General features: G+C 41.7%; 1 protein-coding gene across 26 annotated transcripts in view; it reads left to right on the top strand.

Annotated features, from left to right (window-relative positions):
• Nucleotides 1–12,869: 12,869 nt before the first annotated feature.
• Nucleotides 12,870–17,841, top strand: part of LOC105478710 (CDC42 binding protein kinase alpha) — a 330,193-nt gene continuing 325,221 nt past the window's right edge. For 12 of the 26 annotated variants that reach the window (XR_011615009.1, XM_024792001.2, XM_071081558.1 and 9 more), the window contains exon 1: nt 12,909–14,345. Coding sequence is in view for 23 of the 26 variants with exons in the window: in XM_024792001.2 (XP_024647769.1) it covers nt 14,168–14,345 (178 nt within the window). In the remaining 3 variants the exon portion in view is untranslated. Of the gene's footprint in view, nt 14,346–17,841 lie in introns of all 26 variants that reach the window. The other 14 variants (XM_011736411.3, XM_011736402.3, XM_011736395.3 and 11 more) reach the window with 6 other exon arrangements.

The raw sequence follows: 17,841 nt of genomic DNA, 5'->3' as shown, positions 1-17,841 counted from the left end.
GGTCTTGCTATGTTGCCTGGGCTAGTCTTGAACTCCTGGTGTCACACAATCCTCCCACCTCAGCCTGCCAACATGCTGGGATTACAGTGTGAGCCACTGTGCCCAGCCACATTCTGATGATTTTCAACATTTTATGATAGATGAAATTTTATAAAAGTGATAGTATAGGAAAAGTATTTTAAGTCCTCTGTTTATACAGAAGCTTAAGGCCTTGAAATGCTGTATCAAAAATGTGGCCAAATTACGACTCTTATTTTGTAGGATTGTCCTGGGAATGTTTATGCAGGGGCTGCATGATTCCTGAATTGGGTAAGATAATGATTTTTCCAGTTCAGAAATTTCTAGTGCTTGCCGCTTTGAATCTTGTTCATGCATTCACTAATCTTTTATTGAGCTCCAAGCCTGGGCCAGCACACTGTTAGGGACCACGCGTGCAAAGTTGGATGAGAGCAGTGCCATGGGACCATGAGCCCTCAGAACATCTTACCGCAGTTCATTTTTATGACTTGGCTTTGTTCTGGCAGACAGAACTGTTCAGCCATCTTTGTTCTGTCACCATGGGCTTTGGTATCAGACAGACTGGGCCCTTGTTCTAGCTCCATCACTGACTTTCTACACCTGCTTCCTTAAATGCAGATAATAATGCTGTCTACCTCGTAGGGATATTGTGAGAATCAGAAAAATGATGGAGAAAAAGGATCAGGACAGTCTCTTCATTAAACCACTTGCTCTGATGACACATTTCCTCACTGTCCCCGGAGAGTGTCCCATGCATAAACCCTTCCTTCCTCCCTCTACCATCACCAATGGCCAGAAAAAATCAAACACCTGGGATTCTCTTCCTTCAGTGCTCTGTCTCTTCTAGGTAGGATATTCATCTACAACTATATAAATGTGTGAATAAGTGCTAACTTTATGTCATTTGTCCCAAGAGTAATGCATTTAACATGAGCTCCCTTGAGATGATACTTTTTCCCCCATTGAGATTGGTTATATTTAATACATATTTTAAAACTGGTTTTCTTTCAGCTTTATGAGAAGTTAAGGGAAGGGAGGGTAGTGGAAAGGTAAGGAAATAAAACAAAGATGAGAAAAGATTAGAGAAGAGAAAGGACAAATAGAGGGAGAAGGAAAGGTAGGCAGAGGAAAGGAGGGAAGAAACAGATAAATTGCTGCTGAAAGATATGTTCATAGAGACTGTAGTGAGGAAAAGGCAGAAACACAGGAAGAGAGTGAGAGAAAGCCAGAGTGAATATAAGAAAGAGAGAATTTGGCCTGGCACAGTGACTCACACCTGTAATCTCAGCAGTTTGGGCGGCGGAGGCAGGAAGATCACTTGCGTCCGTGAATTTGAGACAAGCCTGGGCAACGTAGTGAGACCCTGTCTCTACGAAAACTAAACAGGCGTGGTGGCTCATGCCTGTAATTCCAGTACTTTGGGAGGTTGAGGTGGGTGGATCACCTGAGATCAGGAGTTCAAGACCAGCCTGGCCAACATGGTGAAACCCCCATCTCTACTAAAAATACAAAATTAGCCAGGTGTGGTGGTGCATGCCTGTAATCCCAGCTATTCAGAAGGCTGAGGCAGGAGAATCACTTCAACCCAGAAGGTGGAGGCTGTAGTGAGCCAAGATTGCACCACTGCACTCTAGCCTGGGGGACAGAGTGAGACCCTGTCTCAAAACAACAACAACAACAAACAACACAAAAATTAGCTGGACATGGTGGCACATATCTGTAGTCCCAGCTACTTGGGAGGCTGAGGCTGGGGAATAGCCTGAGCTCAGGAGGTTGAGGCTGCAGTGGGCTGTGATCACACCACTGCACTCCAGCCTGGGTGACAGAGTGAGTCCCTGTCCAAAAAAAAAAAAAAAAAGAGAGAGAGAGAGGAGAAAGAGAGAGAGAGAGAGAGAGAGAGAGAGAAGAATTGCTTGTATTCTCCAAGCCTGAGAAAGACCTGACATACTGTCCAGCATACAGTCAGTGCTCAATATATATTTGCTGAATGAGTGTATGGAAGAGATAGTCAATAGCTCAATCTAACGTGTTATCTAGACATTCTAGTCCATCTTATTGTCCACTGGGCAGAGGGTATTGTACCTTAGCTATCTCTTTTAATCACTTTCCTTTAAAGGGGTTTTTAAACCATGGTTTATAGCTCCACAGTAGCTTTTTATTATTTAACCTTCAGCGCTTCCACTCCGAATGGGATCACCACAGCAGCCAATTAAGGGAGAAATCATTATTTGCATTTGAGCTCAAGTGCTCAAAGTAATAAGTATCAGTATGCTAGTGGGCAGGTTAATCCAAGCTTTAGATTGTATCCAGCCTGTGAAAGATGTTCCCTGATTCGACCTTAACCCAAAGCAATGGCCACACTGTCCGAGGTGTTAGGCGTCCCAGTGAGGGAGTAGTTTTAGGTTGGCAGCATAAGTTCATGACTATTCAGTCTTAACCGGATGCCAGCAGTGATGACCTTGTTAACCAAAAAGCATCTGAGACCGGTATCAATCAATTTAGAAGTTTATTTTGCTAAGGTTAAGGACATGCCCAGGAAGAAAACAAACACACACACAATTTCAGAAATAGTCTATGGTCTGAGAGCTTCAATATTTAAAGAGGGAATAGTGGGCTGGAGGGGAGAGAGGTGGTTACATTACTGAATCTATATGTTGCAAGAGAAAAGGAGCAGGTAGGGGAATAGTCAATTACGTATTCCTCTCGTGCTCAGTAAATTGGAGCTTTACGTAAGATAAGGTGAACATAGAGTAGCTACCTGTGGAGATATTTAACTTTTTATCTGTGGCTATCTGCTTAGGAACAAAAGGAAAGGCAGCTCTTGCACAACTCAGCTTTCAGCTTCATTTTTTTTCTTTTGGCAGAGTGAATTGGGGTCCTGGATTTTTATTTTCCTGTCACAACCTTCAGGTTCTACTCCATATAGACCCTTGGTTAGGGCTACTCTGGCCTTACAGGGCACACTGAGAAGTCTGACCAATAGCTGGTGAGATCTTAAAATGGGTCCTTGCTTCCACACCACTGGTCTAGTGGGCCCAAAGTAACATTTAGCCCTCAGATACCTCAGAGAGCTTCCAGCTGACCCCTAGTTTAGCTGGTTAGCTTATATTTGTAGCTTTGCATCTGGGTTTTTTATGTGTGTTCCAATTCCTTGCTGAAACTTGAGGCTACCCCTTCTTGACTAATACCTGGAAGCGGGTTTTAGTAATACCCTGGAACGGGTTTCTGCCTCATGTCGTCTTCCCACCCCTTAGTAACCAATGCCCTTCTAACCTAGAAGGACCACCATCATCCATCGATCATCCTAGCCCCCATCTGACAACTATAACTATCTCTTCTCAGGAGTGGCTCCACCTGACCCTGTCTTTGTGGAACTGAGTCACTTGAATTTTTTTTTTTTTTTTTGAGACGGAGTTTTCGCTCTTGTTGCCTAGGCTGGAGTGCAATGGCACGATCTCAGCTCACCACAACCTCTGCCTCCCGATTTCAAGCGATTCTCCTGCCTCAGCCTCCTGAGTATCTGGGATTATAGGCATGCGCCACCATGCCCAGCTAATTCTGTATTTTTAGTAGAGACAGGGTTTCTCCATGTTGGTCAGGCTGGTCTCGAACTCCTGACCTCAGATGATCCACCCGCCTCAGCCTCCCAAAGTGCTGAGATTACAGGGGTGAGCCACTGTGCCTGGCCACCACTGGAAAATTTAATCACCCTCATGAGATTTCACTTAGCCATGCTTGGATTTGGTTATTTGTACCTCTGTCTTTTCCTAGAGGGGCCTGATTCTTCTGTCCCAGCTTGCTTCCCACAGCCCCGAAGTTGGTTTATTCTTTTTTAAAAATTTTCATTTTATTTTAGATTCAAGGAGTACACAGGTGTATTGCATATTGGCAGGGACTGGGCTTCTAGTATACCCGTTACCCAAATAGCAAACATTGTATTCAATAGGCAAGTTTTCAAGCCTCACCCCCACAGTCTCCCTCTTTTTAGAGTCCCCAGTACCTATGATTTACATCTTTATGTCCATGTGTACTCATGGACAAGTTACCAAATACCTCAGTGAGAACATGCAGTATTTTATTTTCTGCTTCTAAGTCATTTCACTTAGCATAATGGCCTCCAGCTTTATCTATGTCGCTGCAGAGGACATGATTTCAATTTTTTTTTAATAATAGCTGTGGCTTATTTTCTCTCTTGGAAAAATCCTCTCTGTTGTCTACTCTGTTCTGAGGAATACAAAGTGTACCAAAAGGTATACTATAATTCAGCTTTCAGGGAAATTTCTCTGCTTCATTACCTTCCACCAACCAACCTTCCCATTCCAACTAAAAGGACATTAACAATATTATGATACCTTTGTTTAAAATTTGTAAGTTTATCTTGGGGATTTCTACAATGAAAGTTGGACATGATCCATTTATACTTTATACTCTGTATCTGGTGGAGACTAGGGGCTTGGTAAGTACTTCATTGATGACATTCATTGGTGACTGAATGAATGAACTGAAACATCTTAATAGTAGTTTTAAAAAAGCAATTTGGGAATGGTTGCTCTAGTACTTGTTAATGATTATCTAGTAGTTTTGTGGGATGGTTAATTCCATTTTATTTTTTTCCTGAGACAGACTCTCGCTCTGTCACCCAGGCTGGAGTGCAGTGGTGTGATCTCAGGTGATCCACCCACCTCGGCCTGCCAAAGTGCTTAGTTTACAGGCATGAGCCACTGTGTCCGGCCGATTAATTCCATTTTTAGTATGAGGTACTAATGAGGACAAGGTGGTAGTTTTATCACTGCCTAGATAATTTATTTTTGTATAGTAAAAGTATTTGTTTCACAGTCATACATGGTGCTTTGCACTAAGGTAGTCATTAAATAAATGACTTCTCACAAGGCAGGATGAACAAGAGCATGGACATAGATGGTTTAGAGAAAACTCAGTTCCATTGCTGAGAAAATAATACACTAATGATCAATTAGTTGTTTTTATATAGGATAACATGTTATCATTATGAGAAACAAACTTTCAAAGAACAGAAAAACCTAATGTTACAGTAATAAAAAATACTTAATTTTTTTCTAACATCATTCTTTGATATTGTTCTCTAGCTTTTTATCCTGACCTATGTCAATGTCATGCTAGTATCTGAAGAAGTGGCTGGAACAAGGTCCCACATTTTAATACTTATGAAGTCTTTTGTACTCTTTATTGTCCTCCGCATACATTTTTCCTTAATTTTTATAATATTTGGGGACTTTATTTCTTTTTTCTTTTTCTTTTTTTTTTTTGTTTTTTGACGGAATTTTCTCTGTTGCCCAGGCTGGAGTGCACTGGTGCGATCTTGGCTCACTGCAACCTCCACCTTCCAGGTTCAAGCGATTCTCCTGCCTCCACCTCCTGAGTAGCTGGGATTACAGGCCCGTGCCGCCACACCTGGCTAATTTTTATTGCATTTTCAATAGAGACGGGGTTTCACCATGTTGGCTAGCCTGGTCTCAAACTCCTGACCTCAGGTGATCTGCCTGCCTTAGCCTCCCAAAGTGCTGGGATTACAGCATGAGCCACTGTGCCAACTTGGGGGCCTTTCTTATTTGAGGAAAGCCCCTGTTAGGATCTCAGATTGAATTTTCTTGAATTTTCACTTCCCTTTTTATGGATGCCTGGGGTCTCCAGATACCATCTTATATGTGGGTTTATGTCTTGGTGCTTTTTATTATTATTATTATTATATTTCTTACTGTAAGAAACATTGCTGACAGTGCCTTATTTCATTTGGCTTGTAAATGCTGATGCTTGCTATCCTCTGGGTCAGAGAGAGGTCAGTCTGTTCTAAAACATAATCGCTGGCTCCACCATACAACTGTGAGTTTAATTAGTCTCCCATACTGGTGTGAAGCACTGAATCTTATTGCTGAATGAGGCCTGGAGAGCGTATCTGTTCTGGTCCTGTCACCTTCTGGCAGGTGGGTTCCAAACCATTCAAGATAGGTGGCTGTTGGAACTGAATTGAAATAATCATTTAAAAAATCTTCACAGATTACAATTTGACAATCTCTCTTTGTATTTAAATTGAGTTATCACCCATTACCATCCTGATAACAAAGAGTTTCATTTTTTTGTCTCCATGAAATAAGTCCTATTTTAATAAAACTGTTCTCTCTTGTTTGCTCTTCTTGAATAAGAAAAACAATGAACAAAAATCTCTGCAAAAGAATGTCTTCTCTACTTCCAGGTTATAGCTAAGTCATTTCTGTTTTCTCTTCTCTTTTTAGACAATAGGGCACAGTCTAAATATGAATCAGGTAGCTGGTATTAGTTTCTCTTACCTTGCTATGAGGTAGGTGAGGAAAGCATTTCAGCACACAAGCTTTAGAATGAATCCCACCTGTGCTGGAATCCTGATACTACCTATCGGCTTTGTACACTTGGGAAAGTTACTTAATCTGTCTAGTCCTCAGTTTTTCTCCGTGGAAATAATAATAGATTCTACTGTACAGGATTTTAAAGAGGATTTAATGAGTGTAAAGACCATTTGGACCAGGCACGGTAGCTCACACCTGTAATCCTAGCACTTTGGGAGCTGAGGCAAGAGGAATATTTGAGCCCAGGAGTCTGAGACCAGCCTGGGCAGCAAGGCGAAACCATTTCTACCCCCACCCCCAACAAAAAAATTAGCTGGGCATGGTGATGCACACCTGTAGTCCCAGCTACTCAGGAGGCTGAGGTGAGTGGATCACTTAAACCTGGGAGGTGGAGGCTGCAGTGAGCTATGGTCGTACCACTGCACTCCAACCTGGGTGAAGAGTGAGACCCTGCCAAAAAAAAAAAGATGATGTTGTTCTAGTTACTACTGTTGCACAACAAATTATTTCAGAATGTAGCAGCTTAATGCAATTATTTCACCAGGTTCATGGACGTTACACATCAGAAATGTGAAAAAAAACACAGTGATGAGAAGTTAACTCTGCTCCACAATGACTGGGGCCTCAGATGAGAAGACTGGGAGTCTTGGCTAGGGTGATTGACAGCTGCAGACTCCAATCATCTGGAAGTGTCTGCAATCACATGTCCAGCAGCTGATGCTGCCTGGAGCTGCTGAATGGGTGACTGCATGCAGCTTGGGCTCCCTACTAGCATGGCAGCCTTAGGACAGCTGAATTTAGTTGAATGTCTTACATGGCAATGTAGGGTTCTAGTGACAGTGTTCCAGTGGACAAGCTGACACTGCATTGCCTTTTATGGCTCACCCTAGGAAGGTAAGCAGTTATTTATGCTACATTCTATTTAGGACAAGCAAGTCACGAAGCTTGGCCTAGATTCAACGTAAGAGGATATAGACCCAACCTTTCAATGGAAGGAGTGTTGAAGAATTTATGACAAGTTTTTCAGACCATCATAGATTGTATATATGGCCTTAAGATTAATTGAGATCACCTAGGTAATGGGTGTAGCTAGAAAAGAGATCAGGTTCTGAGCCCTGGGCCACTCCAGTATTTGAAGATCAAGAAGATAAGGATCATCCAGTGAAGGAGACTGAGAATGAGTGGCCAGTGAGGTAGGAGAAAATCAGGAGAGTGTGGAAATCAAGTGAAGGAAAATGTTTTAGTTAAGAGAGGTGATCAGCACTGTGAAATACTGTTAAAGGGCAAATGAGATGCGGATTGAGGATTGCCTATTAATTTTGGTAATGTGGAAGTCACTGGCAATCTTGGCCAGAGCAATTTCCAGAGTGTGGTAACTGAATTCGTCAACTTTCACCTCCTTGGCTGCCAGCCCCTATAGGTCCTGGGTGTGTCACCTCCACTCCCACCTCAGGACCAAAGGTTCACACTGGCTTAATTGGTTTGGTTTTGTCACCACATGTTGCAGTACAGTCTTTACCAAGTGTTTTCTGCTGATGGAATTTATGAAAGAATCTCACTTATCTTTGCAATGTTCAAATTTGCTAAGTAGCTCTAATAGCTGACAATATCTGTATTATAACGTTTGAATCTAAACATATTTTGGAAAGTTCCATTTATAGTAGAGCTTGTTTATGTAGAGCTTTAATGAGAGATTTTAAATGATAAATTTAAAGATAGGGCAACATGGACAAAATCCACTGACAAGCAAGTGGGAACTATTCGTCTGTATACCTAAGTAAACCTGCCCTAATGAGGGTTGGTTGGTTTTTTAACTTCTTGAAGAAAAAAATAAAAAAATTTGAAAAGAAAAAGGTAAAAACTTCTCCTATGTTAAAATAATACCACTTCAAAATCTACTTAATGGTTGTTCAGAGATAAAACATTTGTTTTATTGATTTATTATAGTTTGGGTTAAACTGTAACTGTGTTGATTATATGTGTGCAAATTCTGCCTGTTTGCTCTTACATTCATTTCTTACCCATTGCCTGCTCTACTTTATCTCTGGGGACCACTCATGCAGCCTCCCTTTGAGAGGCTCCGTGTTAGCTGCAAATGACAGGAGATTTGTCATAAGAGGATTCTCTTCCCCTCTGTCTGCCTAAGGCAGCATCCCCAGTAGCACTTGCATCTCTTCTGTGGCTCCATCTCCCACCAGCCCTGGTTTTAGCTTCCACCAGCCTAGGGGTGGGAATAGCTTCCCGCTGCTGCCAAACTGGGTCACCTGACTTCCTCGCTCTTCCATCATCCATGGAACCATGGAACCATGTGTCAGAATTAAGGTTTCTCTGGTTTCGGCCGGGTGCAGTGGCTCACACCTGTAATCCCAGCACTTTGGGAGGCTGAGGTGGGTGGATCATTTGAGGTCAGGAGTTCAAGACAAGCCCAGCCAACATTGTGAAACCCCGTCTCTACTAAAAATACAAGACAATTACCCGGATGTGGGCCGGGCGCGGTGGCTCACGCCTGTCATCCCAGCATTTTGGGAGACTGAGACAGGCGGATCAAGAGGTCAGGATATCGAGACCATCCTGGCTAACACAGTGAAACCCCGTCTCTACTAAAAATACAAAAAGTTAGCCGGGTATGGTAGCGGGCGCCTGTAGTCCCAGCTACTCGGGAGGCTGAGGCAGGAGAATGGTGTGAACCCGGGAGGCGGAGCTTGCAGTGAGCCGAGATTGCGCCCCTGCATTCCAGCCTGGAAAACAGAGAGAGACTAGTCTCACAAAAGAAAGAAAGAAAGGAAGGAAGGAGGGAGGGAGGGAGGGAAGGAAGGAAGGAAGGAAAGAAGGAAGGAAGGAAGGAAGGAGAGAGAGAAAGGAGGGAGGGAGGGAGGGAGGGAGGGAGGGAGGAAGGAAGGAAGGAAGGAAGGAAGGAAGGAAGGAAGGAAGGAAGGAAGGAAGGAAAAGAAAGAAAATTAGCCAGATGTGGTAATGGCATGGGCGTGTGCCTGTAGTCCCAGCTATTTGGGAGCCTGAGGCAGGAGAATCGCTTGAATCAGGGAGATGGAGGTAGCGGTGAGCATGTGATCACGCCCCTGCACTCCAGCCTGGGAGACAGAGCAAGACTCTGTCTCAAAAAAAAAAAGCTTTCTCTGGTTTAAATAAATACGTGATTTCTGCTTTTTTGGTTGAACCCTGACATAATCATGTACGTAGTTCTTTCTTTGCCCTGATATCAACTTCTAAAGCCCAAATATGTGAATTAACAACACATCCCACTTATTCCTTGTTACAATAGGAAGGAAGAGTTGCGTTTATAGAACCTGAAGATGTTTTATACCTCACTTGCTTTGTGGTTAAAGCCATGGGCACTGGCATGAGACAGGCCTGGTACTGACTTGTAGCTCCTGTGTCAATCACTAATTGTGTGATCTTTCACAAGTTAAGATCTCTAAGCCTCAGCTTCTTCCATCATCTATGATATAGAGGTAATTTCCCTACTTCATATGGTTATGATGATTGAATAAAACATGAGCTCAAACTACCCAGGACAGTGTTTACAGGTTGTTAAGTGTTCTGTAAAGGAAGCAATTATTAATCAGAAAGTTTCTTTTTTATATATAAGCCCTTGCAGTTGATCTCACTCATGTCAGGAGCCTGACATGAAGAGAGGACAGGCATTTGCTGGCATTTTATCTTGGGAGGGTACTAAGCCAAATCATTCATTTGCAGGGTCAGGATGTGGCTAGGCTAAAAGGAGATGTGGTAAAACATCCTCAGTGCTATACATTAAGCCCTACTGTGGCACTCACCTTGTTTTTGGCTCCGTTCTCCAACAATGACCCTATAGTTATTCTGAAGTTAGATATACCAAGGTGAGAGTGAGGCTGACTGTTAAAAATATTAATTGGTGGATTAATTCTCCTGCTTTTAGCCCTGAATTGGAGGATTAGTTGAAGAGAGCTCGTACTGGGGACTAGGCTTAATGATTTCTGTCCTGCCTTCTTCTTTCCACCTTCCTACCTTCTTGTCTTCTCCTGTCCTCTTTCTTTTCTGAATGGTCAGATTAATTCCCAGCATCTTCATAAAACATTCTCTGATTATTTCAAACAAATTGGGCATTTGCAGTGGTATACATCTAATCTCCAGGCCCCCAAGCAGAATTTCACAAAGACCTCCTCCAGGCTATTTTTCCCCGAAGAATATCCTGTGAGGCAGCCTGTGGCACTCTTGTTTTGCAGGAACACCTCAAGCACTGTACGGCTGCTGGGCTGCGCCTTTCTTTGGCTTAAGACCGGTTTCATTAACAAGCATGTTCACACTTCAACTGGAACATTTAAAATAACACCCGCACAATGTGTTTAGTGTCTAGTTAATTATTAAGTCTCTGAGCTTGAATTATTCAAGCAAAATTGATTGGGTTCAACCTCCTTCCTTCTCTTTGTGTGTGTGTGTGTGTTTTTTTTTTATTTAAATAAAAATAAATTCTCCTCTCTGCTTTCTAAATAATGTGGAAAGGGTTATTTAGCAACCATCAATACCCTGGACTGTGGGTGGTACCCAAGTGCTTATAGAATTGGTAGAGAACTGACAGCTTGACTCTTTTGTTAAAAAAAAAAATGTATCTACATCTCATATACTTCCATTGTCAATTAGCATTTATTGAGACCTAACACGTTTTAGGTTCTCCTTTAAACTTCTTTTTAGTTATTTGTAAGTTGGAAAAGTAGGTATCTTGGAGTCAGTTCTTTAGTTTACCATACTTGAAAAAGGAGAAGAAATTGCTTCCTTCTTTGCTACCGCATCTTATGGTCAAACGAAACTGTTAAAATTGGCTTCACCATTAAAATCCATATTGTTGAAGAATATTTGTTGAGCTGAAAAAATGTCCAAAATATATTGCTAATTTCAAGCAAGAGGCTATAAAACTGTCTTTTATTATGTATCATTTTTGTAAAAGTGCATAGGAAAAAGACTTGAATAATAAACACCAAAATATTGCTTATTATCTGTGTTAGGATTAAACTTTTCTTTTTGTTTTTCTACTACTTTTAGAATTAGACAACACACACCCATATAAAGATGTCATGGCTGGAAATGATTGACCTTTTGTTTGAATCTAAGTATTATTCATGTCAAGACCGCATTGAAAATAATGCTGTTCTTAAGCCAGGCAAGTGTAGACGTTGCAAGTGTAGATTTCATAAAAGATTCGTGCTATTTCGTGAATCACAACTTGAATCAACTTCTGTTAGCCTTCATTTTACGTCTAGGCCCTCATTTCTAATTCTTCCTCAGCTTCCATATTATCAAGATGTAAGATGCAATTGTGGGCATTAACATAGAAACATAACCGCCTCGCAGGTGTGGGGAGGGAATATAAAATAATTGTATTTTAGAGAAGGACCATAAAGGAGATGGCAATCTTAAAAGAAAGTAACAGAACTGCAACGACCCAGTTTTGTGGTGTTAATTTAAATGTGGCATCTTCCACGAGAATTTTTTAAAGGGAGCTCTCCTAAAACCGAGATTCACAAAAACCTGGAAGGGCCTTACAAGCATCAGGTGCCCTAGCTATTCAGTGATTTGCCTTTGTTGCCCTAATTCCTGCATTGTGCCACTGGGTTACAAGTGTGTGTGCGCGTGCACACGCGGGTGTAGGTTTGATGACAGCGGTGAACTGCCTTGACTGCCTTCACAGGCTGAATCCCCCGCAGGCGGTAACCATGGCTAGGGAAAAACAGGCAGCCGCTAGGACAGTTCTGGAGGAGACACTATCAGGCTCCCGTAGGGAAACTTTTGGGAATGGAGATGGGGGATTCCATCCTTTGCGTGCAGACCCAAGACTTCGATGGTAGCGCGGACAAGTCTGTCATTGTTTTTGTCCTGGGAAATGACACACGAAGTGCTGTAATTAGATAACTAAGAAATGATTATTCTGGAGTGTGCGCGAACCGAATCTGGGGGTGGGTGGGGAGCAGGTAAGGGGCTGAGAGACAGGCTTCGTCTTCTCCAGCTCTGTCGGAAGCCTAAAGCCAGCTGCTTCTGGGCGCCTTTAACAAACGCGCCAGACAGGTGATGTCTCCGAGGACTAGGCAGGAGCCCCGCTTCGCTATCTGCACCAGAAGCCTCGGGGAGCCGGGGCCACGGCGCAGCGGTGGCGCAGTTTCCACCCTGCGCCCCGTCCTGCCGCAGCTCCCGGCGCGGCCCGGTCATCCCGCCTCCATATGCTCCGCCACCGCCGCCCGGGCCTCCCCCAGCCCTCCCGCAGCTCCGCATTCCACGCTGCGGTAACCGCAGCCTCGCCGCCGAGGCGGTCCCCACCCCTCCTCTCCGGCTGGCGCAACCACTCGCGCCCAGAGCCCGCGCCCCCTTGGGGGCCTCCGCTGGGCGCGCCGGCCGGACCCCGCCCGGCTTGGCCGCCGGCTGGGGCTGAGGCTCGGGCAGGGCGGGGGCGGGGAGTGGAGGGCGTGTGCGCGCGCGTGTGCCGGGGCCGGGGGGCCAGGCCGCCATATTGGATCCAGACTCGTCCGCCAGCCTCCGCCTGCGTGCGGCGGGACTGGAGGAGCCTCGCGGAACCCAGGGCGCGGGCGCGAGAGGAGAGGGAAGGCGGGGGAGGGCTGGAAGGGAGAGGAAGGGAGTGGTTGGGAGCCGGACTGCCGCAGCCTCTGGTCTCCTCAGCCGCGGAAGCGACCCCTCCTCCTGCGCCTCGGCCGCCTCCCTCCTCGCTGAGGAAAGATGCCCTTAGCCCAGGGGTGTGAAGAAGGGGGCGAAGTAGCTGCTAGAGCCGCCCGCGCCGCCGCCGCAGCTGCTGCGGCTCTTGTCCTTTGAATTCAGAGAAGCACCCCCCTCGCCTGGGGCGTCGGGAGCCTCCGGCGCGGCGGCCGCGCTGTGGGTGTGGGGGAGACGGGGAATCTCTGCCTGGCGCGGCGCGGCTCGGCCCAGGAGTGACCACCGACATGGAGCGGGCTCGGGCGGCCAAGTAGCCCCTTCGGAGCCCGGTGCCAGTGCCGCCCGCCGCCCGCCTTCCACCCCCGGCCGCGCCGCCGGTCAGGCCCTGGGGAGAAGCCTGGAGAAAAATGAGGAGTTTTCACCGGAATCCGTTGAAAATAGGACTGACTGCAAAGCCTTAAAAAAGAAGGACCTCGGGAGGAGAAACGAAAAGCGTCCTCCGGGCAAGACTTGGCGTGCTCCGAGCCGAGGGGCTGTTCAGGGACCTCGCCCCCTCCCTTTCCCGCTGGAGAAATTGCCGCTGATGCACTATCCAAGTGGTGGTTGGGAGGATTTGCAGCAACATATTTGGTTTTCCCTCCCCCTTCTATGCATTCCGTTTTTTTTCTCCCTTTTCTGTTTTTCTTCCCGGGAAGTGAATTGCTGATGCAAATCGGACTTTATTCATTAGTGATGCAACTGGATTCGTTTCAGGATTACGTTGCACGAGTTGAATTTTGAATGAAGGAGAAGAGTTTTTTTTTTTTTAAAGAAGTGTTGACTCTCTAGTTCGTTGTACTTTTAATTATTTTATTTAAATATACGACTTAATTGTATTATTCTTTAAAAAATGCATTAAGTATATATTTTATGGTAATTTACCCTCAAAATATATGTATATGGGTGAAATTGAAGACGCTTCAGTTAAGTGAGGTTACCGGTGTGTTGGATGTTTAATTCAGCACCAGCATTGCATGACAGTTGTTTGAATAACAAGTGGTTTATTTTTAAAACCATACCTTTTAAAATTTAGGTTCAGATAATAGTAAAAGTCATCATAATAATTTAAAGGAAAACCAGCAGAAATCGAAGCAAACATGTCTGGAGAAGTGCGTTTGAGGCAGTTGGAGCAGTTTATTTTGGACGGGCCCGCTCAGACCAATGGGCAGTGCTTCAGTGTGGAGACATTACTGGATATACTTATCTGTCTTTATGATGAATGCAATAATTCTCCATTGAGAAGAGAGAAGAACATTCTCGAATACCTAGAATGGGGTAAGTTTGTAATTTTTAGATAAACTGTTGATCGTTAGCTGGTCATTATGATTTAATTGGTATAGAGAGTTATGAGTAAACTCCGTTGAAAGAAAAAATACAATAAAAAAATAGACACTAGTTATTCAAGATTTCTGCTAGTTTTTGGTAAATATTTTCCCAGGAGTAGAACTGTGCTGCTCAATTGTTACCTTGATTTAAGGCCTAGCTAATGTGGAACTTGGCGATGAAGAACTTACATTTTTAGGTCAACAGTGAGATATTTTAAATCAATTCTGTGATGGGCAAAAGTGGATTATTGGTTACAGTTGCCTAATACATGGCACTGTAATAGTCCTTTATTTGAAAGGCATTTATTGGTGGAAACATTCAGATTATGGAAATTATTCTCAAAATGGGAGGAGATATAATATCTGTGTTTACCTTAGGTCAACAGGAAGCTGAAGGTGGTGATCAGTGGGTTTTTTTTCATCTCTACATAGTACAAGCAAAGGAAACTGCTAAACATGGACTTTCCAAAAATTATGTTTGTAAGATTAAATGACATAAATAGTTTAAAAATTTTGTGATAGTAGTTGATGGAGAATGTTTGGGGGCAGCTTACACTTGAGAGATTTTACTCTAATTTAAATCTAAACTGGTTAGATTTTTGGCTTCATTCTTCTAAATATAGATGTGATTTAGAAGACCTACTGTATTGGAATAGATCAATGATGTGAGCAAACGCTCCATGACCTTCAAGCTTGAGGGCTTGGCTCAAGTTCTTCAGCGTCTCCTGTTATATACAGGGTACTCTAACGTCCAGAAGTTCACTGTTGCAGTAAGCAAGCATCGTCACCCAGATCTGTCTGTAGTAGTGGTACGTTGGCTTTTGAAGGATTTTGGCCGAATATTATTTTGTACCTTTGGAAATCTAATTTTAGTTTGTTCTTATGCTAAGTTCTTATGCTAAAATATCTTCGTTCCCAAGTAAAACTTTATTTTCCTGAGGTAAAAGTCAGGTGCTGATTGTGTCTTTTTTTTTTTGGATTTGAAATTTATTCAAAGTTAGTTTCTCAGGTAAACCACTGATCCAAGAATGCCTATAAGTAATAACTTTATTCCATTTGCCAGTATAAGAAGATTTCTAGCAAAGTGATGTCATAAGGTTTAAAAAATATGTAAATGTGAGTAGAATAACTCTTCAAAACAGACTGCCAGACTCACCCTGGGAATGTAAGCAATCTAAACCATCTTTCAAGTAACTTCTCACTTAAGAGCGAGACAGTTTTGACTTTGGTACTGGTTTTGTGAGTATATGTCTTTTATATGTTGAATAAAATATTTTGTAAAGCATATGTAGTTTTACATCCCATGTCTCTCAAATTCAGAAATTCTGTAATGTTAATTTTTTTTTTTTTTTTTTTTTGAGGCTTAAAGGGTTTTGGTACTTTTAGAGTTGGAACCTGAGTTCTTAAGTTATGGTTCCTTAGTGATACTCTGGTCTGTGATTTTTGTCATTTAGTGAATTCTTTCCTATCTGTGAAGCTATGGGAGAACTGTATGTACCAGTAGTAAATATAATTTTAAATGATTTATGACAAAGAGAAAACTGTATTCTCCACTGCCTTCTGATTATTAGAGTTTAGGTAAGTAGTTTTATGCTATGAGATATTTTGCTGTGCTAGAATAATTTATATGTATTTTCCATTAAAGTATGTTTTTCTTGGATGTCGTTTCTTATATATCTATAAAAACACCTCATTTATGTATATTTTCATATAAGCCAAATATCAAATAAGTATTTGGCTGAATTTTATTTTTATTAGTGTAGAAGTTTGGATAAGGAGTAAGAAAAGAAAGAATGGAAAAGGCTGTCAGGAGTTGTGTAGTGAGTAGTGTTTGATGTCTTTAAGTTATTTGAGAATTTAGATTAAGAATGCCAGTCTCTTTAAGAATTGAAATAGATCATATGTTCTTCATATGAATTGATTACTACATTTTGGGGAAATGTCCTATTTTATTTTAATTACGTAACAATATGTGAAAATCAGTTAAGACTACGAATATTTCCAGATTGTGAATTGACCTCAGTTAAATGTTTTAAACATTATTTTTTGGGACTCTGGTGGAAATTTACAGGGATTGTTGTTGGGGTTAAATTTGGTAATTTAGATTTGCCTTAAATGGTGTAATTTTAAGTTTGATTTTTAATAATTCAAAAAATATTCTTTTATTTAAATATTTAAAAGATTATTTGCAACAGGAACACAGTATAAATAATACAATTTCTTACATATTTGTGTTCATTATTTATATTAATGAAAGTGTCAGCTAGATGCTACTTATTTTTATGCTGATGATAGATTACTCTTAGATGGAGTCAGCCAAGATTCTTACCGGCTGTATTCAGCTTCATTTATATCAATTTCATTTTATTCCTAGTTTTAGTCCATTTTATTTTTATATTGGTACAGTTAATGTTTTGTTCATAGCAGTATCATGACAATAAGAAAACTGACAATTCAAAGTCAGATACGTTGTTTTTCTTTGACAGCATTTCTTGCTTTTGGTGCTGATGGCTTGAGGGAGGAAATAAGTGGAAAGAGAAAGAGGATTAAGCCAATGAGCACTAGAGCACGGGAATAAAAGTGCTTTAAGACTATAGATCACATTTAAATTTAATAAGATGTATTATTTTTATTTATAGTAAATAATATTTGAAAGACTTTTGTCTGCTTAGTTTTAAGTTGTTGAAATGATTATGTATGTTTGTGTATACAGTAATAGTCTGGATGTCAGCATAACTCTAGAATAAATTACAGTGGAGTTGTAGAAGTAAAGATAACTTCCACATTGTAAACTAATTTGCTAGTAATGACTGAATTAGTATATCATTATTAAATCGGCCACACCCTACTTTTAAATGGGAAATTGGAATTTTAGGGAATTACTTACCAATTTACTTAATAAATGTAAGATAATATTACTTAATACAAAATAAATATGCAAGACTGTCTGTATGTGGATAACTGTATTTTGATGGTTTTTGAATATTGGACTTTGTAACATAGAAATTATCACTAAAAGTAATTTTATAGCTTTTTCAGATTTTATATATACATAGAGAATAGTCTGTTTAATAAATTTGTACCTAGAACATATCAGCAGGTACTATGCTTTAAGCTTTTCTTTTTATTAGAATAGTCATAAAGCTGTTCACTTTTTTTTTTTTACACGAGGGTTAATTAAGTGAGGTGTTGATGGATCTGTATCTTTTCTAGGATACTTTTGTTCTTCACATCTGCTGTTCCTCATTGTTAGCTTTTCCTGAGTAGAATTTATTAATCAGTTCGAATTATCAAAATGTTCATTTGATACAGATGATTACATTTATTTTATTTAAGTTCTCAACTAGGATAATCAGCAATATTGGTTGGGTCCTTGTTTCCTTTATACTAGCCACCTAATATTCTATTCTAGGAATGATAATGAGTAAGTGCAATGATTTTATCCA

Source organism: Macaca nemestrina, chromosome 1 (genome assembly GCF_043159975.1).
Source record: "Macaca nemestrina isolate mMacNem1 chromosome 1, mMacNem.hap1, whole genome shotgun sequence".
Taxonomy (NCBI): domain Eukaryota; kingdom Metazoa; phylum Chordata; class Mammalia; order Primates; family Cercopithecidae; genus Macaca; species Macaca nemestrina.
This window is presented reverse-complemented; position numbering and strand designations above follow the sequence as displayed.